This window comes from Bidens hawaiensis, unplaced genomic scaffold (genome assembly GCF_021521415.1).
Source record: "Bidens hawaiensis isolate Kalapana, Puna unplaced genomic scaffold, B.hawaiensis_p1.1 tig00036885_1, whole genome shotgun sequence".
In the NCBI taxonomy this organism is placed as follows: domain Eukaryota; kingdom Viridiplantae; phylum Streptophyta; class Magnoliopsida; order Asterales; family Asteraceae; genus Bidens; species Bidens hawaiensis.
Window position 1 is genome coordinate 90576 of NW_027496450.1, and position 27746 is coordinate 118321.

At 34.8% G+C, this 27746-nt stretch overlaps 2 protein-coding genes across 2 annotated transcripts; one reads left to right on the top strand and one right to left on the bottom strand.

Annotated features, from left to right (window-relative positions):
• Window positions 1–14229: 14229 nt before the first annotated feature.
• LOC143588923 (HMG-Y-related protein A-like) lies at window positions 14230–15208 on the top strand. The gene is made up of 2 exons (XM_077069816.1): window positions 14230–14476; window positions 14572–15208. Exons 1-2 carry the CDS (start codon window positions 14426–14428, stop codon window positions 15049–15051), a joined length of 531 nt encoding a protein of 176 aa, XP_076925931.1. The 5' UTR covers window positions 14230–14425; the 3' UTR covers window positions 15052–15208.
• Window positions 15209–21479: 6271 nt separating this feature from the next.
• Window positions 21480–25423, bottom strand: LOC143588924 (DNA repair protein RAD4-like). Its single transcript, XM_077069817.1, has 12 exons — window positions 25312–25423; window positions 24978–25217; window positions 24795–24887; window positions 24623–24715; window positions 24436–24534; window positions 24306–24355; window positions 23554–24228; window positions 23244–23347; window positions 23089–23165; window positions 22655–23011; window positions 22355–22564; window positions 21480–21866 (listed from the first exon to the last, which is right to left on the bottom strand). The coding sequence occupies exons 2-12, from the start codon at window positions 25131–25133 to the stop codon at window positions 21480–21482; spliced, it is 2301 nt and encodes a 766-aa protein (XP_076925932.1). The 5' UTR covers window positions 25134–25217; window positions 25312–25423.
• Window positions 25424–27746: the final 2323 nt, after the last annotated feature.

Sequence of the window (27746 nt, forward strand, 5' to 3'; positions counted from 1 at the left end):
ACGAATTAGAAAATCGACTATTCATGCATCACCATAACCTTTCGACTTTTCAAATTTAATAACAGAATTTATAAATAAAGAAATGGTTGAAACTTGACGATTCATGCAATAGTACGACTTTTAGAAATTTTATGAATATATAAACACAGAAAAAAAGTTAAAACTCGACTATTCACATAACCCAATGACTTTTCAAAACTGCAATATAAACAATTAAGTCTTCGGAATCACACGTTGTATGAATTATCATAACTCGTATGTTCCAATAAAATCAAAAAATGCGTAATCAAATCGAACCGAAAGTTGGGTATTCGTGTATCACCACGACTTGACAGACTTGCAATTAAAACACACAATCAAAATGCGTAATTAAATCGAACCAAAAGATGGGTATCCGTGTATCACCACGACTTGTCCAGACTTTTAGTTAAAACACATTGTAAAACATTGAGTGTCGGAGTCACACGTCGCATGAACCACCATGACTTGTGTGACATCCTTAGGAGTGTAACCATATTCTTTTCACAAAGTGAGCATGGTCACGCTTGAAAGCATAAAAAGTTGCAATTCGTATGGCGTTTGGTTTGTATGCTTTGGCTTAATAGGTTTCATGCCCTTTTCCGAAATCTCCAGGTAAGCAGCCACGTCCCGCAGCTGATTGGGATTTATGCGCATTGCTCATCCTTAGGTTTCAATAACCTTGGTGTCAAGAGTTCGGAAAACAAGCACGTCTCCCTTACAGTAACTACATACGCCACATAGAATCGTCTTTATGAAGAAGAAATATCGGAAAACCGAAATAAAACCGATTGAAAATAATTGAAAGTCTTCGTTTTAAACATAAGCCTTAGACTTGTGTGTGTGTGCTTGTGTAATTGTGGCGTAATCGAATCAATAGTAATAAAGTAATATAGCATGTGCATTCGAACAATCACATAGGGCTCACATAATTTCTAATCATGCAACCCTAAACAAATAAGCAAATAAACAAATAAGCTATAACTAACTAGGGCACTACGTTTAATGTCCTATCTTATAGTTAGGGGTGTTCTTCGGGTTTGTTCTTCGGGTTTCGGGTTTTTCGGGTCGGGTTCTTCGGGTTTTAAAGTTTTAAATCTTAACCCGAAACCCAACCCAAATCTCTCACGGATTTTTCGGGTTCAGGTAATTCGGGTTCGGGTTTTTTCAGGTTGGGTTAATCGGGTTTCGAGTATCCTAGAAAATAATACAAAAAATTTAAAAAACTTCAATCATAAAATTAAAACAACATATTCTTATTTGCTCGTCGCAAGTAATCAAACAATAAATCAACATAACTTGAAAAAGTCATAAAACAACTCAAAAGAAAAGTAAAACCAAGTAACTAACTCGAACCATAATCGTCTTCAATTAGACGTGATTTGGTTGTTTAATTACGGTTGCTATTAGTAATAAACAGAAAACATAAATTAACAATGAACAATCGATCCATAATAATTGGAATAAGAACAGTCGATTATGCTCAAATTCTGATAACTTTAGTGACTAAGACTCATCCTATTATACCTAAAAATATAGTTAATTTCAAAACAAAAAGTTTATTCGGGTTTTTCAGTTTGACCCAAAACTTATAAATCAAACCCGAAAACCAACCCGCATTACTTCGGTTCGGGTTCGGGTTAGTCTTTTCTTGGGTTTGAGTTTTTCGGGTCGGGTTAGTTCGGGTTCGGGTGGAGGTTTTTTCGGGTTGAGTTTCGGGTAAAAATGACAGCCCTACTTATAGTCACGGCTCTGATACCAATCTGTAACACCCTGGCTAAAGCGAAAACGGCAAAGTGTGACATACATATTGTTTAAAACACATGTGATACTATTAAGTGACAATATTATCATTAATTAATTTACAAGTCAAGTATACAAGTTTGAAACAAGAAATACAAGGAAAATAGATACAAATAAGCAGTTTACTAATTGGTTTAAACAACCTAGTCTAGTATCTTCTCCATGTGTCATTTTCTACTAACGGTACCTGTAGCATATATATATAATACGGTTAACTAATTGAATAGTTGGTGAGTTCACACAAATTGATATAATACATAAAAAATCATGCAATTCCATGAAACTTGTGAAAATTATAACTACTTTGAATGCAATGTCCTTTCCAGTCGGTAACAACCAACGTACTCGGATCGGGGGTCCCTTTTCCACTCATAACAAAATTGTCCTGAGTGCAAAGGGGGGCGTATGATCATACTTATTGAGGCAACCACTTGAAATTAAAATCAACACACGTAAGCAAGTAAGCACGTAAACACACAAGTCCACGATATGAATCGCAGTTTTGTAAATGACTCGATAAACCATTGAGTAGATAAGATATATGCTACCCTCAAAAATTGTAAAAGCGTTAAAAAGGGGGTGTGAGAAACTCACCTCGAAATTTAATATACACATTGCAATGAAAAACCAAAACGACAACGAAACCGAAGCAACCGAAAATACGTTAAAGAACTCGAAATTATTCAATTTCTCGAACTATAAATAGGAAATACGAAAATTTAAAGACTAACTAACAGAATTATACGGGTTAATTATTCAGTTTCAAAGATGATGCGCTATAAATTTTATTATTTTAAGGCGTTGATTATTTTAATATTATTCTAAGCTTTACGGAAGTTTAACGGTTTTTAATATTATAACTTTAATATTAATGTGAAAGTTACCGTTTAACATTGAACGAATTTTAAATAAAAATCTTAACTTGAACGATTATAACTAAGTCTTTGAAATAAAGTTAACGGGCTAAAACTAATAAAGATTAGCGAATCAAAGTTTACGAATTATAAGCTAACGAAATATGGTATAACGAATGAAATTTAGTGGGTTAAAAGTTTAATAAATGTAACGGAATTTATAAGCTTCAAATTTAACAATTTTAAAATTAATAAAGTAACGGGAATATAATTTCGTTTTAAAGGTTTGACGAAATATGAAAGTTGGGTTTTAATTGAAAACAATAAATTATAATTTACAAATTTTAATTAGTTTGAAAACTAATTTTAATTTATTTAAAATGATTTGTATAATTTGTAATGAATTTACTTGGTTAAATATAATAAAACAAAATCGATTTTTAAAAAATAAGAAATGAAACGGCCTAACCCGGGTCCTCACATCCACACCCATATAGTTCAACCAGCTGGTCTAGCTTGTGTATAATATTTATAACAGAAACCAAAGATATATATGTATATACACACTTAGGTGGTATTTGTTTTTTCACAAAAGATCTTCCTGACCTCTTTTGTTTGCACCGCGCAGACCACGCGCAGACGTTTAAGTTGGCAGACTGTTTGTTTTTCAGAAGACATTTCATTAAAAAACGTCTGCGCGCCCTCTTCTTCGCGCAGACATGGACCACCACTTTTCAAATCTTCTAAAATTATCATACTTTCTTTGTTCCATCTTCCATCAGGTCTCTAAAAAATCTCTCAAACCCTAGCCCCTTTCATCCATCCCGTCACCCCAGCCCTCTACCTCCGGTGTGCTGCCGCCACCTGCATCCTCCACCTCCGGCGACCTCCAGCCGCCGTTCCCCTACAGTCGGTGCTCACCTCCAGCCACCATTCACCACCTACATCCGCCAACCTATTGTTCATATCTATCAACAACGTAAGCTTCTTGTCCAATGATAATTGATGTATTGATAATTGCTAGTTAAGAATTTTATTAAGTTTGATTTATTTATGTTTAGGTTTGATTTCAATTACTGTTTAGGGTTTCGTAAAGGAATGAATTGATCCAGATTGTTTCTATTGTTGTTGCTTATGATATATTATGATATTAATAGTGGTCATTCTTAATTTGATTACTATGGGGTTTTGTTGTTGTCACTAGGGGTGTAAACGAGCCGACCCGAGCCCAAGCTCGACTAGTCTAGACTCTAGAGTGGCTCGTTTTGACCTACAATAACTTGAGATCGGTTTGTTTCGAGCTCTTTTTCTAAAGAGACCTTGGCTTGGCACTCGTTTTCTAAGCTCGGGTTCAGCTCGAAATCGGCTCATTTAATATTTATTTATTCATTATTATTTTGATTATCCTCAATTTTTCTTTTTTTTATATGGCTCATTAAGGCTTGACGAGTCTAAACGACCTTCCCATATAAGGCTCTAGTTCGGGCTCAATAACTAAACTAGCTTTATTTGATAATTCCTGTTATTATTATTATTATTATTACTATTTTATTTTATTATTTTTTTAAATGCAGCATGAGGTATGTGCCGGGCCTCCATTTCGTGTATCACTTAACGAAGATCTTGCTCATAACATTTTACCTCATAGTCCTACAAACCAGGTAAAGGTATTTTAGTTATGGTCAAAATGGGTTTGGGTAAAACTGGTCAAATCTTTTTTTGTTTTAAATTATCTATCTTGATACTTTCAGATAATGATGTTTGAGCCATCAAATGGAATGAATATGAAGCAAGAGCCCGGGTTTTAACCAAGACATTTACAAGTATGCCTGCAAAGTACAGAATTAAACTAGATGTAAATCCAATATGTGTGTATTGTGCAAGATGAAATTGTTGAGCAGTTAATGCAAAGTACCGAACAAATTATTTAAAGAAAAATGTTATTGTGGTTTTATAAATATTATTTCAGTGTTGTTTGACTATTATTTAAATTTTGATGTTGAATGACTTTTTTTATTTAAATTTCAGCTTATTTAAAAATTTCTGTTTTATTTTAGCAGTCTTCAGACGTTAAAAACAGTGTTCTTCTTTCAGACTGCAAATGTTTGGTCCACCTCTTCTGCTACAGATTCCTGCAGATGTGGTCCGCAGGCTGCAGACATTTTACCTCTGAAAAAACAAACAGCACCTTATTCATCTTCCCCATTTTCATAACCCTAGATCTAATCTTGTTAATTGGCTCCATGAATGATCAAACTATGTTAGGGCTTTTAATTGTCAATGAAAAATGATGCAAAACCACATAATACTTACTTGGTATTGTTACGGATTGACGGAGAACGGTGTTTTGCCGGAAAATGAATCTTGACGGATTATTAATGGTTTTTTGAGTGTTTTAGATTAGAATGATGATTGTCGTGTGCTTAGATGAAGTCTAGGATCCTATTTATAGTGCTAATTGGAGCGTATATCGTTTAATGATCGTTGATTGAAATTTAAAAGTTCCAGCTGTTTCTAAGATAATTATGGAATTGATTAGCCGTTTATTGAGGTTTTAACATGTTAATAATGATGTTTAAAGGTTTTTCGTCAAGATACATGGCTTCTATAAGCGTTTAATTGATTAAAAGCATGTTTTACAGGGGTTATGGGAATTCTCCGGCGTCGGAAGTTGGTGTGCCAGAATATCGCGAGGGAGGGGGGTGATGGCCTGGGTACGATTTTTATATATTGATTTGAACTATTTACATAATTGGTCCCTGAAGTTTAGTTTTTTTGAAAAAAACATGTATTAAATTATATTTACCAAAAGACCCTTAAACTTTTGAATTGATATATAAATTTGTTAAAAGCTGATATATTTGGATTATTTTCGTATTATACCCGATAGTTGCGAATTGTTTAAATCGTAAACTTTAAATCCTCGGTGTTTCGTTAATTGCGTAAAACAACTAGGAAATGAATGAACAATAAACGTAAATTCTTGTATATATTATATTAACGACGAACGATGAACAAAATACATTGAAACGCTAAAACGAATGGGTTTAACGAATACGAGTAAGTAAAGATACTAAAATAATGATTGTCACATAGAAAATGTGCGACGAAAGTTTATAACATTATTTTATATATATTCATACACACACATGTAAACAAAAACCGAAAATTCAAAATGGATCGAGTTTTCGGGTTTGAAAGTAACGAATGTTACAAATTCGAACTTGTTAATATATGGTATGCACGATAATATACGATAAGAGTGGATGTGTGATGAATGAGTGGTGATTTTTGGTAGTATTTGAAGTACACGACTGTGACAGCGTAGAGAGCTGTAACACCCACAAAATTTTTGATCCAAATTTGACAAGTTTATAAAGATCAAGGACTAAAAATAATTATGAGATAAGTAATGGAAAGAAATGAGAGAAAGAAAAGAAAGCATTATATGTTAAAGGAATAAGTAAGGAAACTCCATTTCACATGGAAAGTAGGAAAGATATGGAAGCACTTTATAAGGAAGGAGTTTTGTTTGATAATGTTCTTGTGTAACTAACCACTCTCACTAGTCCAAGTGGAGGGTGTGAAGCACCCGACGCGCACGCGCATGGACTCGGACTTGGACTCGGGCGATGGGCGTAATGTGGCGTTTTAATAGTGCACTTTGCATTTCGCACGCTCGCATCGCCGCGAGCCGCATAAGGACCGCTTTAGTATTTTTGGGCTATGATCAAGATGTGACAGGCTACCAAAGACCAGGGACTGAAAATGAAACTTTAGCATCTTCGCGATACGCGAAGATGACAAGAAAGTCAACTTCACGATACGCGAAGATGCAGGACACGTCATAGACACGTGGCAGACCGGAGTGACACGTGGCGACACGTGGCAAGCTGTAACATCCCGAAATTTCCAAAATAATATTAATTGTATTACTTAATAATAGAGGGAAATTTTACGCAGGTTATCGGGAAATAAATAAATAGAGTAGGAGTTGGTATGGGTTGGGCTAGTGTTGGGTAATGGATATGGGTTATGGACTTGGGTTATGAAAGAAGGAAGGAGAGTCCATGGGCTTAAGCCCATGATCCCTAAATATAAATACCATTAATCACCATTTAATCCTCATTCTCACATATTCCATACACCACCAAAACACACACAACCCGAACCAAGATCCGAAGGCGAAAACCCGAGCTTGTTGGTGCTGGAACGTCGTGACGGACCAAAACAACATCAAGGCTTAACCGGGTTCGTAGTTCGACTCGTTCAAGGTACGTTTATAGTTAGAAATCGTTCGTATAGGTTCGGTTTGTTTGGGAAATCATAGATCTATGTTAGTTTGTTATAAACGAACCTAAAACAACAAATATTACTGGAATTGATTAGCATTTGATAGGTTAATTGTTAACCTAAAAGAACCCATAACCTATTTGCCTAAATCGCACCCCTTAAACATCGATGTTAGGCCGATTTGATGGTTGGGGTTTGTAGGCGCTGGTCAGACGATTCCGTGGATACCTAAATCGAGTTATTTGGTTAAGAAACGAAGGATTTAAGAACGAACAGTAGCTGCAGCCGACAACTTCGCCTGCAAGCTAAGTTCGCCTGATGAACTTCGCCTGCAAGCTAAGTTCGCCTGATGACAACTTCGCCTAAAAGCTAAGTTCGCCTAAGGGTTAACTTCGCCTAAAGCTAAGTTCGCCTAAGGGTTAACTTCGCCTAAAGCTAAGTTCGCCTAAGGTTTAACTTCACCTAAAGCTAAGTTCGCCTAAGGTTTAACTTCGCCTAAAGCTAAGTTCGCCAATGGTTTAACTTCGCCTAAAGTCGAGTTCGATTAGAAAATAAATTATAAACGATAAGTAAAAGTAAGCTAATACTAGGCCGCCAGATTAGATCAGGCGAGTATTGATACGTGTAACTTATACAGTCAGCCGAGCTCAGTTAAAGAAGGGAGTTACAACTATCGGAGGAAGAGGCAGAGTTCATGTGAGTTTCTAGCCCCATTCCTTGTTATGTTTTCGGGGCTGTGTGCATACTCGATGTGTTGTTAATACATTTACCCTAAGTGATAAGTGTATGCCATATGTGATATATGTGATATGTATGAATGATTGCTTGATGGTACGTGAACGATCTTCGGATATTGCACGTACTGTCAGGTTGTAACGCTATGTATAAGGTAAGTATGATATGTATGCTTATGTGTATGAACATGATAAAGTTAATAAAAGAAGGAAATGATGGTTGTATGGTTGTATGGTTACAAAAAGGGTACCGAGCCCTAATAATACTCGAAGTATGATGTATGGTTGTTTGGTAACGAAGAGGGAATCGAACCCTACTAATATTCGAGAACTAGGGACCAGACCCTTATAATATCTGTGATGTTAGGGACCAGACCCTTATAATATCTGTGATGTTAGGGACCAGACCCTTATAATATCTGTGATGTTAGGGACCAGACCCTTATAATATCTGTGAGGTTATAGGGCGAAAGGCTCTTTAAAACGTATGATTATGTATGTAAAGAAAGTATGAAAGTATGACTGAAAGAATATAAGTTTATGTGTATTGTATAGTGTATGATTAACTAGAACTCACTCAGCGTAGCTGACTTTTAGTATGCACGCAGGTGAGCTGATTATAGAGTTAGCATGAGGATGGCACATGGCATGGATTGAACGGCTGGCATCTGAAGAAAGAAGAAAAGATGTTTTAAATATAAAGTTTTGTGTTATGGTATCAAAGAAAAGATTTAATGTTTTGTAACGAATGCTTCAAGTAAACGTTTCCGCGAAAGTTTTAATGAACTCTGAATTGTAAGAACTGTGTTTATGAGTAAATCCGACGCTAAAGTAAGGCTACCGGGTTCGGGGCCTTACACAAGCCTACGCGATTACTCACCTAAGCTAGTGCACATTCGCGATACGCGAAGCAGCTTCGCGATACGCGAAGATGCACAGGTTCAGGCTATAAATAGGCAGCCATGGGGATGAAGTCTCCATCACATCACACACACTTAACCTTGGTTTTCGTGCCATAGTTCCGAAAATTCCGACATGTTACTTGTCTAGAAGTACGTGCAAGTAGGAGTGCTGCCCACGGGAAGTTTAAGTATTCTGTCTAGACAAGCCATACCAGGTCCGAGATAAAGATCAGACAATTATCAGTGAGACACATTGATTATAAGGTGAATACGTCCAAACCTTTTTATAAGTGTGAAATATTTTATGACGTGAATATGTCTATGTACTGTTTTAAAAATTTACTATGGAGGGTTATCCATAGATAAAGAGTCAGAAAAGATTTATATGAGGATTGGTACGAATCCTCTATGTTTATGAAATGTTTACTCTTATAAACTATTGACTGTTATCCATATGTAAAGAGCTATGAAAGTATTTTCATGTGGGTTGGTTCAAATTCTCTAAAACGTTTTGATACAAGGTAGTACTAAACACTCAGGCTAAAATACATGTGTATGGATCCATACATATATGATTTGTAGTAGGCCACTACAAACATACTGACCATGAGGCAAGTGACTATCTCTAGGGCGAGTAAAGTCCGATTATGTGGTCTATTGGTATTTTTAGTTCCGATGAGATGGGATTAGGCCCACTGAGTCATTGAATACTATTGGTGTTGTATCATAACGAGGTGATTTTGTATATGATTATATTATGATGAATTATGAAAATCTTTTTATTGAGTCAGCGTTATTTAGCAGCACATAACTGACGTATTTTCCCCCCCAAATTTCAGGGAAAACAGTAAAGGTAGAACAGGCAAGCAAGACAGATTAGAAGATTGGGGACATAGTCATTAAAGGTAATCTGATGGCTCATATGTTTTAATTAAAAGAGTTAAGTGTCATTTTAGTACCCGTGGTTTGTCAAACTACGCAACTTTAGTACCATTTTTGAATTTATTGCAATGGCTACCCCAGTTTTTAAAACTTGCAATTTTAGTACTTTTTTCTAACTCCATTAATTTTTTTCTGTTAAGTCAGGGGTAATTTTATAATTTCATTATTTTCTCTTTTCCTTTAAACAAATTCCCCTCTTTAAAGCTACAGATCACCCTCCATTTCCCATAAACACAATTGCTCATTGCCTCATTGTGTAGAAAAAAAAGACAGAATTAAATAAACACAACACAAGTAACCCTACCTAAAACAATTATTTTGTTTAAAAGAAAATAATGACTTCCAACACTACCTAAAATACAATGGTGTTTTTTAAGGTTAACAAAGTTGAACCATACATTCCGGTCAGCGACCCCAAATTTCAGTTTGTATTTGGATCTACCATTTGAAGTTGCTTGTGGCTATAATGGTGATTGCATGTGGCGGTGGCCACTGGTAGCGAAAGGAACTCGTTTTTTCCGATGATGGAGATGATAGAGATGGTGCAACGGAGATGGAGATGACGAGGTGGGTGAACATGGTGGATGTAAGTGTTGGTGCGGCGGGCAAGAGTTGGGTGCAATGGTGGTTGGGTATGTTTTTTTTTCGAGCATGAGGTGAGTTTTTCCGGCGAATAGGAGGTGCGTTTTTCCGGCGAACAGGTGCGTTTTTCCGGCGAAAAAGAGGTGGTTTTTCCGACGAACATGATGTGGTTTTTCCGACGAACAGGAGGTGGTTTTTCCGGCGAGCATAAAGTGGGTGCAATGCGTACGTTTTTCTGGCGAGGATCCATGGAAGAGAAATAGCTTGATTTAGGATTTTAGAGTTTGGATTGATGCTATGATTTGGGGATTTAGGGTTTTACTTATATAAAGGGGGGAAGGCTTTCAAAAGAAAAGAAAAAATATATAAAATAACCGAAATTACCCAAGTACCCTTGACTTAACGGAAAAAAATTAACAGGGTAGAAAAAAGTACTAAAATTACAAGTTTTAGAAAACTGATGTAGCCATTTGCAATAAATTCAAAAACGGTACTAAAGTTGCGTAGTTTGACAAACCAAATGTACTAAAATGGCACTTAACTCTAATTTAAATATTGTGAAGAATCATATTTTAAAATAGCAGGTATTTGAAATATCAAAACGGGTATTAAATTCCCAAGATTTCATTATAATAATATTCTATGAATTCCGCTAAAAGAACGTAACTCTGATATACTTGCAAATCAGTAACCAATTATTGGTCATACGCCTAGGCCCTAGGTCGGGGTGTGACAATAGTGGAGACCGAAGGAAGCACCGGTGGCTGCGAGGCTGATGGCCGGAGTTTAGAGGCGGAGCTGATAGCCGGAGAGGGAACTAGGAATGCCGTGAGAATGTGATGGCTGAGAGAAAGTGAGAATATTTTAGAATTTAGGGTTTAGGATAATACATATACGTATATATATATATATATATATACCCACTTGAGTTGTGAAAACTTTAGAAACCTATTCTCAACCACATGTTTTAATTAAATATTAAATCTTATGGTTCACAATTAAAATTAATAAAAAATGTTAAAGTTTATTTACACTTTCTCTCTCATGAAAACATAAATAAAAATTAGTAAAAAAAATATCAACATTTTTTTTTATATTTTCGATGTTTTGTATTAAATGTAACAACATATATTACATGTAACAAAAAAAACGATGTTACATAGGGTTTTCACGGGTTTTCACAGCTCAAGTGGGTTTTCATTTTACACTTTGCCTATATATATATATATATATAGAGAGAGAGAGAGAGAGAGAGAGAGAGAGAGGATCAAAAGAAAACTCACTTTTAGAGAGAAAACTAAAAAACTCCTAAATAATTATTTTTAATTAAAAATAAAAAAATATGTTCAAAATTCTGTTTTAGCCATTATTCATATACTTTCTTATATTTCACTCGAAAAATATAAAAAAAATAAAAAAAAAACCCGTTGTAATGCACATGCGTATTACTGTGCGATACCGTTGTATTACACATGTGTATTACTATGTATTTTTGAGTTTAATAGTGTTTTATTGCATATATTCAGTATTTATGTATTGTATATGTGTAGTGGTGTTGTATTATATGGAAAAAAAATAATAATAAAATAAAAGTCGATGTGGTGCACATGTGCGTTAATGTTGTATTACACATACGTACTAATGTGTATTCGATGTGTGTATTGGTCTTATATTACATATATACAATAGCGTGTATCAAATATGTGCAATAGTGTTGTATTCTATGCAATACAAACACTTTTGCATATATGCAATGCACACTATTACACATGCGCACTATATCGACGAGATTACTGACAAGTTTTTTTTTTTTTGAACCGATAACATATAAAAATAATGGAAAAAAAAAGAAACTTCAAAAAAATTTTTTAAAAAAGTTAAAAATAGTTTTTTAGAAGTTTTTAGGAGTTTTTAAGTTTTCTTTTTAAGATGAGTTTTCACTAGAACCCACACCTATATATATATATATATAGGGGAAGTATAAAATGAAAACCCACTTGAATTGTGAAAACTCTATGTAACATCGTTTTTTTTGTTACACACGTAATATATGTTGTTACATTTAATACAAAACATCGAAAAATCAACAAAACATTTTTTTTTGCTATTTTTAACATTTTTTTCCTAATTTCTTTATATGCTTTCAGAAGAGAGAAAATGTTATATATATGTTTACATTTTTTAGTACTTTAATTGTAGACCACAATATTTAAACTTTAATTAAAAACATGTGGTTGAGAATGGATTTCTAGAGTTTTCACAACTCAAGTGGGTTTTTATTTTAACCTAACCCTATATATATATATATATATATAGGGTAAGGATCCTAAGAGAACCATTGTCAAATTTTGACTTTTGAGAACCATTTTGGACCACTAAAAAAACCCTCTAGAAATATTATAAAAATTATAAAACAAACAAAACCGAAAATTTGAAAAAAGTAAAAAAACCAAAATTCTTATATTTCATTCCGGTTTCATTATATAAAAACAAAAAAAAAACCGATTTTTTTTTCTTTTTAATTCGTATTATACCTATACACATATGTATACTTTCATTTAATCTATAGTTACGCAATATACACATATGTACATTATCATTTACCTTAAATTATACATATGTGTATAGGAAAAAACATGTGTGTGCATATTATACATATATGTATAATAAAAAAAACGATTTTTTTTCTTTTTAATTCGTATTATATCTATACACATGTATACTTTCATTTAATCTCTAGTTATGTAATGTACACATATGTACATTATCATTTACCTTAAATTATACATATGTGTATAGAAAAAAAAACATGTGTGTACATATATGTACATATTATACATATATGTATATGTATAATTTAGTTAAACCGAGAATTTTTTTTCGTTTTAGAAACCGGGATGATAAATAAGAACTTTGGTTTTTTTACTTTTTTTATTTTTGTGTTTTTTTTTGTTTTATAATTTTTTTTATTTTTGGGTTTTTTTGTGATTCAAAATGGTTCTCATAGTTCTCAATTCCCAAAGAGTTCTCACATGATCCTGATCCTATATATATATATAATACATGAGACAAGAGTTAATTAAGACACTTGGTTTTAAGAGTTTTACAAATGCTAATGCATATAGTACATGTGTAAAAGGGGTAAATTTGTCTTTTAACACAATTCACCTAACTTACAAGTTTGCTCTATCATCTTTAACCTTATTATGTTTTTAACTTTAATCTTAAACTAACTTCCCACCACGATTTTTAAACGACCATAATTTTTTCGTATGCTAATATTTTTGTAGAAAAAAAGTGCACCATAAAATCGAGCATTTTAATCTCTTTAATTTGAATATAATATTGTTATATTTTTTCAATTTTTAATAAATTAATAAGTTACGTAGCGGTGCTTGATGCCGGTTTTTGATAGTTTGCAAGTTAAACTTGTGAGCCCAACCATTAGTATCGATTTTTCGTCGTCCAAACTAAAATTGAATCATTGAAAATTGAAACCGAATCGTTACCAACTCTCTTATATATAACAAAATAGGAAAAATGATAATTTTTAGCAACATACATGGTAAAGATTAATGGAACACCTAGGATACAAAATTATAACAAGAACGAAGATTATAAAAAATCATACTAAAATTAGGTTAATTTAAAGTTGTAATATTCGTGTTTACTTGTATTAAAAAAGACTTTGTTCATTTATATATTAACTATATTTAATATACATAACAAAACTTGTCAAACACTAAAAAATAAAAGAGATTATAATGCATACAACATTTAAGTTTGGTCTGATTTCATATGGCCGGTTTTCATCATAATCCGCGAACCAAACCTTTAGCTACGATTTGAAAATTTTGAAACCAACCAACCGAGTGAAAGCATAAAAAAAACGACCGTGAAACCACCGGTTTAAAAGGTTTAAAAAAAACGACCGTGAAACCAAACCTTTAGCTACATTATTGTTTAATAAAATAAATAAAAATATATCCACTAAATGATTCTGTACTCTCTCTCCAACTTCAAATAGAGAAGAAAAAACAAAGACAAAAAAAATATTAAAACTCACTCATACAACAAAAACACTTCATAAAAACCCATCCGCCACGTCATCAATCCGCGTGACCCATTACACAAAATATCCAGCACCGTTGATCTCATCACCACCTTAAACCTCAACCGTCGATTGCTTTCTTCAACCTAGAAATTATTCACATAAATCGGCCCCAAAAGGTCTCAACCATTTTATCGCCGTGCTTCTTCTTAGCTGACATCACCTTTCTTTCACCTCTTCAATTCAATGGCCGGAGAAGAACTCAACCGACCACCATCTCTTCCTCCTTATTCAGAGGTAATAATAACAACAATAATAATCTCAAACACATCTTCGACTTCTAGGGTTTCAATCCAATCTATTGACCTATGCTTAATATTATTTTTGTACAGATGATTTTCGCAGCTGTGGATGCTTTGAAAGAAAAAGAAGGTTCAACCACCTCATCGATCTCAAACTACTTCGAGTCCACCTGTGGGTGTTTACCCGAAGAGCATAATAATATCTTAACAGATCAGCTCAACAAACTTGTTGAGACCGGTGAGCTAGTTGTCATAAACGACAACTACTCCCGCCCGGACGCGGCCATGCCCGCTAAGCGTGGGCGTGGCCGTCCTCCGAAAGCCAAGGACCCGGCTTCGGAGAGTCAGGCCCATACTGACTCTGCGACGCCGGTGTCGGCGTCGGCTCCGGCGCAACCTGGGTCTGAGGTTAAGAGAGGGCGAGGGCGTCCGAAGAAGGACCCGAATGCTCCTTCGGCGCCGAAGAAGGTCAAGGTTGCGACGGAGCACACGCCACCGTCGAAGACCGGTCGGGGTAGGGGGCGGCCGCGTAAGGTGCAGCCGGAGCATGCTGGGGTTGAAGCTAATTGAGGTTTTTGAATAATCGGTGTAGGTTGTTATGTTTAGAGTGGTGTACAAGTCTGGATGCATAATGTACAAGTGGGTAGGTCGTTGTTGCTCTGGATTTGAGAATTTCGTATCTGTTGAAAGAATTACCTAACGAAAATTATCTCTAAGTTGGGTTATTAGTTTATGTCATTAGGGGTTTCTTTGTAATTTAGCTTTTTTAAATTAAATGAATTTGTGTGTTTGTTTTGTAGCTACTTTTCATGTGAATTGTGAGGGTCCACATATCATTTATTTATTTAGGTGTTTTAATGATATCAAAGTTGGAAGATTGAAATTTGAATATGCTAACTTTCAGAACTATATTTTATTTAAAAGCTAAAATTTAATATGAAATAAATAATCCTTAAGAAAGGCTTAATTTTATTTTATTTTTGATTGGTATGGAAATTTCTTTGAAACTTCTTGACTGTTGATCCAAATAGATCCTAGCCATTAATTTTGAAATCAAATTACCACAAATAGATGTGACTCATTTCAGAAATTGAATTTCAAAGCTATTGTCTCAGATTGTTTTCCACATGACCACATGTAATTTTATGTCACTATTTGGCTGTTAAGACGCGACTTATTTAACCAAACCAAATTTTAAACTATTGTTAGTTGTAGCCACTTAACGTATATAGTAGTGTTTGGAAAATTGAGTTGTTTAGGAACGGGTTGTTTGTATGTTCCACAAAAGTTAAAAGTCAAGAACTGGGTTAGGTAGGAACTTTTTGAGTAGGCAAGAACCGATTTCGGGTATGGTTAGGTTTTGCTTGGTTGCGGGTTTTTAGCCGGGTAGATGTAGAACCGGTTCATTCGGGTTTGGGTACAATTTATAGAGGCATCGAAACTTGATCCATACCCGCGGATCGCGTACAACCGGTTTCAGTTCCTCTGGAATCAGATCTTTTCCCCGCTTCTAGTTTATAGTCTTATGTTAATATTTGGTTATAGTTTATGGGTCAAGTTATTTTATAAAAAGAAACAAAAATGAGAAGGATGAGAAGGATTTATAGTCACAAAAAAAAAATTAAAAATAAATAAATAAATAATCATAACTCAAAATTTAATAAAAAACCAAAAAAAAGTAAAAACACAAAAATATTTTCACCGTCTTCCTCGTTCTAAAAAAAACTCGAAAAAGACACAATGTTAAGTGAAAAAGACCATTGTGTCTTTTTGTTTATCATTGTGTTTTGTGTTTATTTTCGTCATTGATTTTGTCTTTTTTCGTTGACATTGTGTTTTTTTTTTCTTGATATTGTGTTATATTACTCAACATTGTGTTATATTTTGTTCGGCATGGTGTTATATTTTGCGATTTATTGTATCTTTTTTTAGTTATAATTGTGTCTTTTGTTCATTTTCGTCAATGTGTCATTTGTCTCTGCATTGCGTCTTTTCGGCGTTGTTCTTTTTTGGAACGAGAATGAAGAGGGAAACATTTTTTATTTTTAAACTTTTTCGTTTTTTATTTGTGTTTTGAGTTCTGATTTTTTAATTAATTTTTTGGAATTTTTGAGAGTCTTTTTGTGTGGCAACAATTCCTTTTCATACTTCTATTTTTGTCTTCATTTGTATTTTAATTTTTCCCATCCCATCTATTTAACTAGATTAAGTGCTACTATTAAGATTTGAGATGAGTCTATATCTATAGCATTAAGCCATAAATAAGTTGACATGCTATATAAATCATCTCTCGTTACAAAAATAAATATACTCAAATAACATTTATGCTTCTTGTATTTGATTGGCTAGTACGTCTCCAAAAGTTGGAAGATTCCAAAGTAGAATATTTGGTGCATAACAAGAGATGTGGTAAAATATTTAAGATATAGCTTCTATAGCATAATGTACAAGTGTGACATGGGCATACAAAAAGTTATAAAGCAAATAAAAAGCAATTATGCCCGTTGAGAAAAGAAAGAAAAAGCAATTATGGTCATCTTAATAAAGACTTGGACAAAAGAGATGCTTTTCTAGGCTATGTATAAAGAAGGTGGAATATTGTTTTCTATAACCCAAAAGCAGAACATAGACCCAAAAATTAAGTAAATTAGATGATTAAACACGACCCTTTAGGGGTGTGCATATTTAGTTCCGGACCGAAAAACGCGACCCTAAAAAACCCGAAACTGGACCTACCCGACTTTTCTCAGTTATCTTTCGGTCCTGATAATTGTTGTTAATCGGTCTCCGGTCGGGTTCGGGCCAATACCCGATAAAACCCGACTAAGGACCGAAACCCAAATTAGAAAAAATATAGGCCCGAACCTTGAAATTTATGGACCAGCAGCAATTCTGTTACTAATTCAAAGTTTAAATTGTTAAGTACAACACTAATATTATCATGAAAACCGCATCATACGATCAAGCAAGCAGGTGATTATGAATGTAGTCTGAGTCAGCCATTTCATCAAACAGTTGGTGTGCGCTAACAAAGAATATTGCAGCAATATAAAGTCCATTGAATTGATCCCCTAATAACAAGTTTAAACAACAATCATACCTAACTCATATATTCATACATCTATGAATCTCTGATGATCAATTTAATCAGTTTAAGAAAAAGCAATCATATTTTTATGAATTGTAAGGCTCCGGTCCCAGGAGCTATACTTTGCGTTGGATTTACTCATAAACACAGTTTTAAAATCAGAGTTAAATAAAACTTTTTGCGGAAATATAAAAACATCAACCAATATATTACAAAACATAATTTTTGCCTTAGCATAATTTAACTTGTCTTAAAACATAACATAAATGACACGTGAATCTTCTTTCTTCGATGCCAGTCTTCACTTTATTGTCACGTGCCTCCCCTCAAGCAACCTGCCGCATTCTATTCACCTGCGTGCATACTAAAAATCAGATACGCTGAGTGAGTTCTAGTTTAACAGTTACAGGATTATTCTTACACATCATTTTATGTACTTATTCTTACACGTTCTTTCATTTACGTACAAATATTACCCAGTACTATTTTTACATTATTCTTACATAGCATATAATTATTCTTACATTCTTGCACAGATATTATAAAGGTCTGCCACTCGACTTGTTGCACAGATATTATAAGGGTCTGCCACCCAACTTCTTGCACAGATATTAAGGGTGTTCATGGTTCGGTTTGAAACCGCCGCCCAAACCGGCCATCGGTTTGGTTTCGCGGTTGGTTTTTTTTCTTTACTCTAGGTCGGTTGGTTTGAAAATTTCCAAACCGTAGTAAACGGTTTGTTTTACGGTTGAACCGAAAACCAACCGCATAAAACCGGACTGGATCGTATGATTTATTTATATGTATTTTTTAAATATTTCATATAATATATATGTGTATATACATATACACTACTAAATATTGACAAATATTAATAATAAACCAAAAAAATGTGGGCTAAGCCCAAATAACAAATGCAAGAAAATTTAATTGGTTTTTTATTTTCTTAAACGAGATTCTAAAAAGGTAAAAATAAGTTGTTTGTTAAATTATATAAATTATTGTGACTTGTACAATATTTACATATCATGAATTATTTTGGACATATTGTATAAAGACCGAACAAGACCAAACCGCGAAACCAAACCAGACCAAACCGTTATTAAGGGTTCGGTTTGGTTCGGTTTAAGAGTTCAACGGTTCGGTTTTGGTTCACGAAAATCAAAAACCGTTACTAACGGTTTGGTTCACGGTTTGACCTAAAAACCGCGAAAACTGGACCGCGAACACCCCTAACAGATATTATAAGGGTCTGCCACCAGACTTGCACAAATATTATAAGGGTCTGCCACCCAGCTTCTTGCACCGATATCATAGTCGGCCACTCTATTCTTGCCCAGATATTAGACGGGCCTGCCACCCTGACTCTTACATTATATTCATACTTGACTCTTACAATCATATTTAGTTATCAAACTAAACAGATTCAAATTCTTACCACATTCTTTCATTCTTGCCTTAGGTATTCACATTCATCATATGTGTATATAAGTGTATATATATATACTTCTAGTCTTACAAGTATGCACACAGTTCCGAAAACATTTCAAAGAGAAATGGGGCTAGAACTCACCTGCAGTCGGTTTCTCTTAGGAGTTAATGGTAATGCCCTTCCTTGGCTGTGTACGGCTAACTGTGTAATAAGTCACGAGTATCAATTATCTATTACAACTACTTCATACATCTACGTTAATGAAACCTTCAACTAACAGGGGTTCGGGGGCAGCGCCCTTGGTAGCGGGGTCTAGGGGCGGCAGCCCCTAGCATCAGAAAATGAATCGGGTTACGATTTACAACAATTTGATTCGCATGCAAAATCATTCGCATCGCATGGCAATACCATTCGCATGGAAAACCATTCGCTTAGAAAACCATTTGCATGGAAATTCATTCGCATGGAAAACCATTCGCTTCGCATGGAATCCATTCGCTTCGCATGGCATGCGATGCGATTTCTTTCTGTGCAATCAAAATCTCCTTTTATGCATTTTTACCATTTTAAAGCCCTTTTCCTCCGTGACTCTTCCTTAGGAACCGATTTTACCCTTCTTATGGGTTTTGGGTTGTACCAACTTTGTATACTCGTGTTTTACAAAGTCCAAATATCACCTTTTCTTGCTATAACGCACCCGTTAGATTACGACTCACCAAGTTTATATTGTTCTTACATCTTACAGCCCGATCTATCATTCTATCAGTTAGCATGTCGAAACCGAGCTCAAAACTTAATCTTTTTTAACCAAAACTCACCTTTCGGTTCGGGTTCGGATCTGAACCACCCGTGGATCTGGACGTGTTCTTTGTTGTTTGATGGTGTTTACACCTGAGATTCGTTCTTCCTTGGTTCGGATTTGGGTCCGGGTATTAGAGAGAAAGTGTGTGTGTGTGTAGGAAGGAAATGAAAATGGAGTGTTTGGTGGAATTTGGAGTTTATATATGAGTCCATGGGCCCTAGGGCCCATAACCTTTTTCCCAACCATTCCCAAGCCCAAACTCAATCATAATCCAAAAACTAACACACAATTAAGCTAACATAATACTCTTTATTTATTATTAACAAAAGTAGGATGTTATAGAATTCATAGTACCTAGGATAGTGAAGATTGAAGAACAACAAAAAGGGTACCAGATAAGCTAAAGATTTGATGCTGAATACTTGAATTGGAGAAATAGAATTACATACCCACTTCGATTTGATGAAGTTATTGCCTAGAACTCACACCACAAGATCAAAAGATGAGGTTGAATTGGAAATAAACATCGGTTTCGGTCAATTGCATAGGACCGACAAACCGAACAGATGAAAGACCGAAACCCGACACACTACACAAGGCCCAGTAATCAGTCCGAAGAATTTGTATATATAGGGTATCGGGTCGGGTCGGGTCGGTCTTTACGCGGGTCGGGTCGGTCTTTACGCGGGTCGGGTCGGGTCGGGCTTCCAATGTTGCACACCCCTAGGTATTATTTGGTTTTTGAGGTGTTTGGGATTCTTTATTTTACCTCCTTATAACTTTTTGTCAAAAGTTAATAACATAATATCCTGACTTATTAACTTATCCTTTCACAAAATAAAGAATTCCAACAACTTATTAACTTTTCAAAAAGTATGAGTTAGAAGTTGGTGAAAATAAGCAATTCCAAACACCTCCTATATACTATTTATAGGGAACCTTTTGAAAGTCTGGAAGAAACGATTTGTGGACCGTTGGATATAAGGAGTTCTTGATAATGAAAAACCAGTTATTCAAGCAAAATTCTCTAACATTAACAAAATGTAATATTTTTATGATAAAAATTGGGTCTTGATGTTTAAATTATTTAAGCTAACATTTCTATGGTGTTTGAAATATCCTCTTAGCACACAAAAATTCAAGACCTCTGTAGTTATCTTCAAGTAATTTCTATTGCCACGCTTATGCTTGTTGAGGGATTGTAATATTCAAATTCAAACACTTACATTGTTTCTGTGAATGTTATCCCTATCAAGTATTAGAGATGACTTTCTATTCCTTGCATAGAAATAGCCGCGATTACTACCAACATCACAGGGAAGATAAAACACTCGTCACTAACAAGACTAGTAAGACAAGAAATGGCGATCGTTACTTTGTCAAGCGATTTAAATTGCCGGTATTGAAGACAAAACTTTTGATGAGGACATAGCTTAGGACGGAAGGCTACTTAAATTACTTGTGTTTATGTGTTGCACTACCTCTACTTTAAACTGAATCATTATTATGTTGCTACTGACAAAAACTTATCAACAAATATTTTCTTGGTAAACATGTAACCAGCTATATACTATATACTGAGCAGTTGAAATAACCCTAATAAGATTGATTTACTGCATTACGAGTACAAACGTTTTCACAAAACAAAACAATTTTTAAGACATGAATAACTGTCACTACAACTCTTCAACTTCGATAGAAAACCCACATCGACACTGTTTTGTCCTCATCGAACTCTCAACATCAGAACCAGGATCATTTGCCAAAAACACATGTTCATGGTCTTCTTCAAACAACGGCTGTGGCACAAAATCAGGTTGACCAACATCTTCATTTGCTGGGTCAGTTATCGGTTTCTGCATATCCTCCCTTGTCTGATGAAACACATCATTTGTTTTTTTAATATCATTTGCAGGTTGCAAAGAATTTCCCTCTGTGTATCGGTTATTCAATCTTTGTCGAGTAATTATTGATGAAAGAAGCTGATACCACCTCGATAGTGCTTGAGCTTCGTTCTTCCTTCTCTCTTCTTCTCCCCTTCTCTCTTCTTCTTCTGCATATGCCTACAAAACCAGAATTTATAAAATTATGAAATAATAAATAGAGTTCAATACTGTTTTAGTCTGTGGTTTGACTCAAATAACCCTTTCAGTCCATTAGTTAAAATTTGACTTTTTAGTAAACTAGTTTTATTATCGTATCAGTTAAAGTCCAGTCCTCTAACCCCATCCAAATTTTCTATTAACTTTTAAATACCCTTATATTGCACATATTGTATTAGTATATATACTTTATATTTAACTGGGCCAAAAAGATTTTATTATTTTGGCTAAGTAACACAAATATCTAAGGTATATTGGTCATTTAATAAAAAATTAACAGAATATTTGGATGGGTTAGTGGGCTGGACTTCAATTGATACAAAGTGAAACTACTGGACTAAAAAAGTCAAATTTAAACTATGGACTAAAAAGGTTATTTGGGCCAAACCACAAAGGACTAAAACGTGTGTAACTCTAATGTATATGACATCAAAAGGTGATTAAGTTACCTCTAGAATTGTATTCTTAAATTCACTACACACCACAATTCCATTAAATACGGGAAGGGAACGACCATTACGGAATTCAAATCCAACCATTGCAGGTGCATAATCGATCTCCAACTTCTTTGCTATAGACCAGATTCTTGGAAACCCTAAGTGCACGGTTCCCGGGGACAAACACTTCTCGGACCACACATCTACTTGCCCGCGGTCATTCTATACACCAATGTAGCAAACAATACGTTATAAAAATATAACCATTATAATCATAATCAAAACAAAATGATTATGATTATGAGTTATGACCTTTGGCACAATCCCATTTTCTGCAGAAGGTAAACACAAGGGTTCGGTTTGCCATTTCCCATAAAGATCGATGGTGCCTCCGGGTCCTACATGATCATTTTCATCATCTTCATCGGCTTCTGGAGTTTTCAACTTGTTCACTTTTGTTGACCGCTTCAACACCTTAACTGGAAGTTCATTGGCTTTTAACTGTAGCCCTTCACGCATCCATCTCTCTTTAGTGTGCAGCATTTGGACACAAGCTCTCGGGTAAACAGAATGACCTGAACAAAACCCTAAAACCGGGCCCTTCGGGTGAAGAATTTGGTACTTTGTAAGCCACCTTTCAAGAGCATATAAATGATGGTTTTTATACGCCTGGATACATATTAATAACAATATTAATAAATCATATAAATGCATAAACTAAAAGCATCATACTTTATGCACCTAACCTGTTGATTAGTTGGAAGTGGCTCGGTTAATGCTTTGGTCTCAAGCTCCATATCTTCAATAGACATTCTGCTAGTGCCTGATCAAGTACCAAAAGTATTCAATTTGGTTTAATATAATAATACAATAACTATTCATTATCAAAAAAAGATCACACCTTCAGTTGCTCTAGACTCCAAATCTTTAAGTGGCATCAACACCGCGTCCCACCAAGTCGAGTTAACTCGATGTGAAGCTATCTTGTACCACTTTGCACAATACCTGAAAGGACAATACTACCCTTGTTATTTTAGTTTGTTACATAACTAACAACTACAGAGTTAGTTAGACTTGTAAAATCTAGATATATAGCTAATAGATGTTTATATATGTTATTTCTTGTTTGTGATTAACCTAATCATGATAAAAGCTTAGTCACTCACAATTTTCTCTCTCTCTCTAAACTCAACTGATCACAGTTTCGTTACCTGCGAGTCACGTCTTTAGCTCCTTGACCAACGAAAGCAATTACATATCTCAAGTTAGTTTTACATGCAGCAGCTGCAGCTTCTACTTTGTGTTCACCATCAACAATTGCATTTACTGCATCAACATGAACCCATTTGCCAGTTGAAGAACTCTTTCCACTGCAGTAAACTTCTGCCCAATATAATGGAGCTCCTGTTTTTCTTGATGAACCAATTGCAGTAGAAATGTCCTGAGATTCTTCAAATTTGACTTTTTTCAATCTCTTGAAAGGAGATAAACTTGAAGTGCTAATATTAGAACTTTTAGCATAATTGTCAAGATTGCTTTCAGAAGTCTGTGCTGCAGTTGCAGCAAGCGCCATTTCCATCTGCAACTCAAACTCAATATCCCCTTTCCTCTTTGATCCCTCAGAAGGACCCGTGCTCTTTTCATTTGACTGGTCAACAATGGGAATGTCTGAATCTTGAGGGATTGTTTGACTCTGACTTTGACCTAACTTTTTTATTTTCTTTTGGCTTGAAACTTTTGTAGAAGATGTAGAAGCCTCATTTGATCGAGTCACCATGATCGTTGATGAGTCAAATACACCCTTATTAGATTTTCTTCCTTGAGACATATTATCACATTTATCAGCATCTGGCTTCAAGGATGCAGCATCTAAAATGGATACAAATCTGAAAAACCCAAAATAACCCTTTTTGTTATTAACAAAACCACATATTCTAAGAGAATTAAATTTTGAAAACCTTACCGTGTTGGAAAATTCAATGCTCTAAATAGTGCAACAGATAAAGCAGCCACCTGCAACAATATTGATCAAAAATTGGTCATAGTTCATATGTGAAAATATTCAGAGAATTAATGTATCCATTTCTTCATACCTCCTCTGGAGTCCCCACATGGGTTTCAAGAGCCTTAGCTAAAGCTAATTGGAAGGGTATTTCACTGCTTGAAATGCTGGCGTGGAAGTTACTATGGAACTACAAGTAATAAAACAACAATTATAACAGTTTTTAAACTAATTCGAAGAGTATAAAAGTTAAACAAAGGAATAAGAAAGAAGTGTACCCAGTTGACTAACGGAGTCAAAACATCCACTGTGAGGTTTGTGGCTTCTAATAACTTCAGCAATTTTGCAGGCAAAAGTGACAACAAGGCAGCCTGTTACGAAAAGAGATATAGTGCCACACAAAAAGTGCGCAAAACAATGTCAAGTGCAAGTAATAATTAAGAAAATAACCTGAATTAAAGGATCATCACAAGCACTATCAATCAATCGACCCCGTCCAATTAAACAGAGTAAATGTGCCCTGTGTACAAGCTCAGCCACTTCCTGTAACCAAAGAAAAGAAAACAACTTTTAACTAAACAGAATTTTTTAACATTTATTATGTTGTTGACCAAGATAATTATTAACATTAACCTTTTCTTCAGCAGAAGCTCGACGTATAGGTTTCCGCTTAGCTGTACCAGGTGATGAATCAAACTCAATAGTGATATCCTTGTTTACATAACCTGGATTATTATTTTCAGAATTCAAATTGGGATTTGATCCATCTTCCCAATCTGAATCAGCCATTACATCTTCCACTTCAGACTTATTAGCTTGCTGAGGACTTCCATCATTTGTGTCAGCTTCAACTTGTTTTTCCTTCTCCTTTAACTGGAAAATGAAACGATGATTAAGATCAATGATAAGCAGTAACAAATAAGAGCCATTTCTTTGCATGCTTGCAAGTTGAAGTAAAATAACTAACCTTATCAGCAGTCTCCCAACTAAGAGTGTGATTATCTTGTTTTTTTGACCCACGAGAACGGCGTGAACCGGCTTGTTTCAGAAACTTGTTGACACCATCACGTGATGTACTAGCAAGATTGCCTGATACAGGGTTACTTCAAATATTTATAAAACTGCCTGTGAATCTAGTTCAGGATATACAGCAGGTTTAATGTGATTTGTAATCTAGATTTCACATTTTCAAAATATTTACCAGCTTTTACCTTAAGATGTCCTATCAGTATAGAAGACAGAAATAAGAGTGTTTCACATCTAAGGGTGTTTCACAAACAAGCTAGATATGTTTCCTCATATTGTGTATGAATATCACTTTACATAGTATTTTGGCCCTTTAATGCTTTGGGTATCACATGATCAACTCTGGGATAATGTAAGAAACAAACACTTCAAGTATAAGGCACTAATTTAAGCAAAACTCAAAGAGATGAATTGAATATTGATTCTTTATACTTGTCTATAAGGTCAAGAAAATGTATCATATAAATAGATGCGCACCTTTTTCGTGCAAAAATGTAATTGTTCATGAAAAGTTAGTTACGCCCTGTTAATAAAAAATGGCACGTTCACTTTTGGAGAGAAAGATAGTTATAATCGAATTAACTCTCATTTATAACAATTTCATTTTTGCCACGACTATTTTGTTGAATTACATCAGATCTAAACGTCCGTGTAGAATTCAGTGTTTGGAAAACTTCAAAATTAAAACTTGGCCATGTTTTAATAATGAAATTCAGGCAAGTATACACAAAGCATGCATTTTACATATCCTACTTGCATTACTACAACTTGACTTGAATATCTTTGGCCTTATTTCACAAAGCCAATTACGTTAAAATACGTTGGCAATACAGCAATCACCAACATCAAGTATATAAATTATGTGGTCAAGTGGTAAACATGAACAAACCAATATGTTTTGCTTTTGTGTCGTGGCCCGGTTCCTTCCTCACTTCACCTTCACCTGCAAAATAAAATAAAAAAACCTAATTTTGACCAAACTGAATAGCATAAACTCGTAACACTAACTTAAGTTTTCTTTTTTTTCCTTCAAATTTATATTCTTACACCCAAGTGATTACAATAAAGTGGTAGGCAAACGGGCAACAAGCTGCGCCACAACCCCCTTTTGAATAGCCAAACCGATTCTACTAAACACGAAGCGTTGAGTCTTAGGGGCCGAAAGATTACTATTCAAGGCCCGCTCAACCCTGGTCAGAAAATCTACAGCAGCCTCCGGGGCCCTTATACAAGTTTTATGACGATTTTGTATTTTCTTTGGCAAACAAATAGAATGCAAGGGCAGGGTGCCTAGCGCTTGTATAGTTTTCCAGAAATACGACATATGTGAAATTACAGAAAAATGAAGTAGAAATTATTAAATTATAAATACGAATGATGCAGATTGTGGCGTATAATGCTTACCAGTGGATTGAGACTTCCGCTTGGCTTGGTTTCTGGTTGTCATAGATAGATAATCGGAGGATAAGCGAGACGGTGGCTGTTGAAGGCGTATGGTATTATAGGGCTACATGTGAGGCGGCTTGGGTTACTAAGCCTTTGCCCAGTCTTGACCAAATAATCATTCACGAATAGATTTAACTAATTTAATGAAACAAAAGACAGCTTAATCTTGATGAAAACTAACGAAACTCACTGAAAACTTAACGTGAACTCTCATATATAACAAATGGAACCACCTAGGTCACTAAATACCGGTACCGGTATCAAATCGATCTTTAATGCTTCGTCGACTTGAGCATCCGTCTTCGTGTTAATCTTGATCAGCGTGTATATACAATCTTAATTTTTAATATGATTTACGTTTCCAATATGTGTAATATGTAATTAAAGCTTTGGAAGAGACACCTCCCCCCACCAAGAGATTTTTTTTTTCCAAGTAGTAGGTTTAAAAAGAAAAAAAGTGATTTTTAGGTGTCTGATAATGGACCAAATGTATTTTAGGTATCCAGCCATCTGAGACGACTAGCCATCTGAGATAGCTGGATCACGTTTATCTCTCCTAATGGTGTTCCATTTAAGCGATGGCGTGCACATTTGTTGTGACTGGATCAGTCATCTGAGATGACTGGATCCAAATTTATTCCATTGAACATAATTTTGCCACGTGACATCATAAGATGAAGCCATCCATCTGAGATAGTTGGATTGAACTCCGTATTTTCAATTACTGCAAGCTCGCGGGTGTACTGCAAAGATGATTTAAAAGTCATGAGAGTATATCAATTATACAAGAAGAATTTTGATTTTACAAAGTAACACCAATATTCTTTTTCATACATTTTTGTTCAACCTTTAACCTTCATGCATTCCACAAGTGCAAATCGTCAGTAAAAGTTAATTAATGTGAGGTAGCAACTTGAGAAATATAGGGAA

Coding starts and splice junctions, on each gene's coding strand:
- LOC143588924 (XM_077069817.1), bottom strand. CDS start 25,133: ATGGCTGATTCAGATTGGGAAGATGGATCAAATCCCAATTTGAATTCT. Junction 24,888..24,977: donor GAGCTTCTGCTGAAGAAAAG/GTTAATGTTAAT, acceptor CTTTGGTTACAG/GAAGTGGCTGAGCTTGTACA. Junction 21,867..22,354: donor TTAAGAATACAATTCTAGAG/GTAACTTAATCA, acceptor CTGGTTTTGTAG/GCATATGCAGAAGAAGAAGA.
- LOC143588923 (XM_077069816.1), top strand. CDS start 14,426: ATGGCCGGAGAAGAACTCAACCGACCACCATCTCTTCCTCCTTATTCA. Junction 14,477..14,571: donor CTCTTCCTCCTTATTCAGAG/GTAATAATAACA, acceptor ATTTTTGTACAG/ATGATTTTCGCAGCTGTGGA.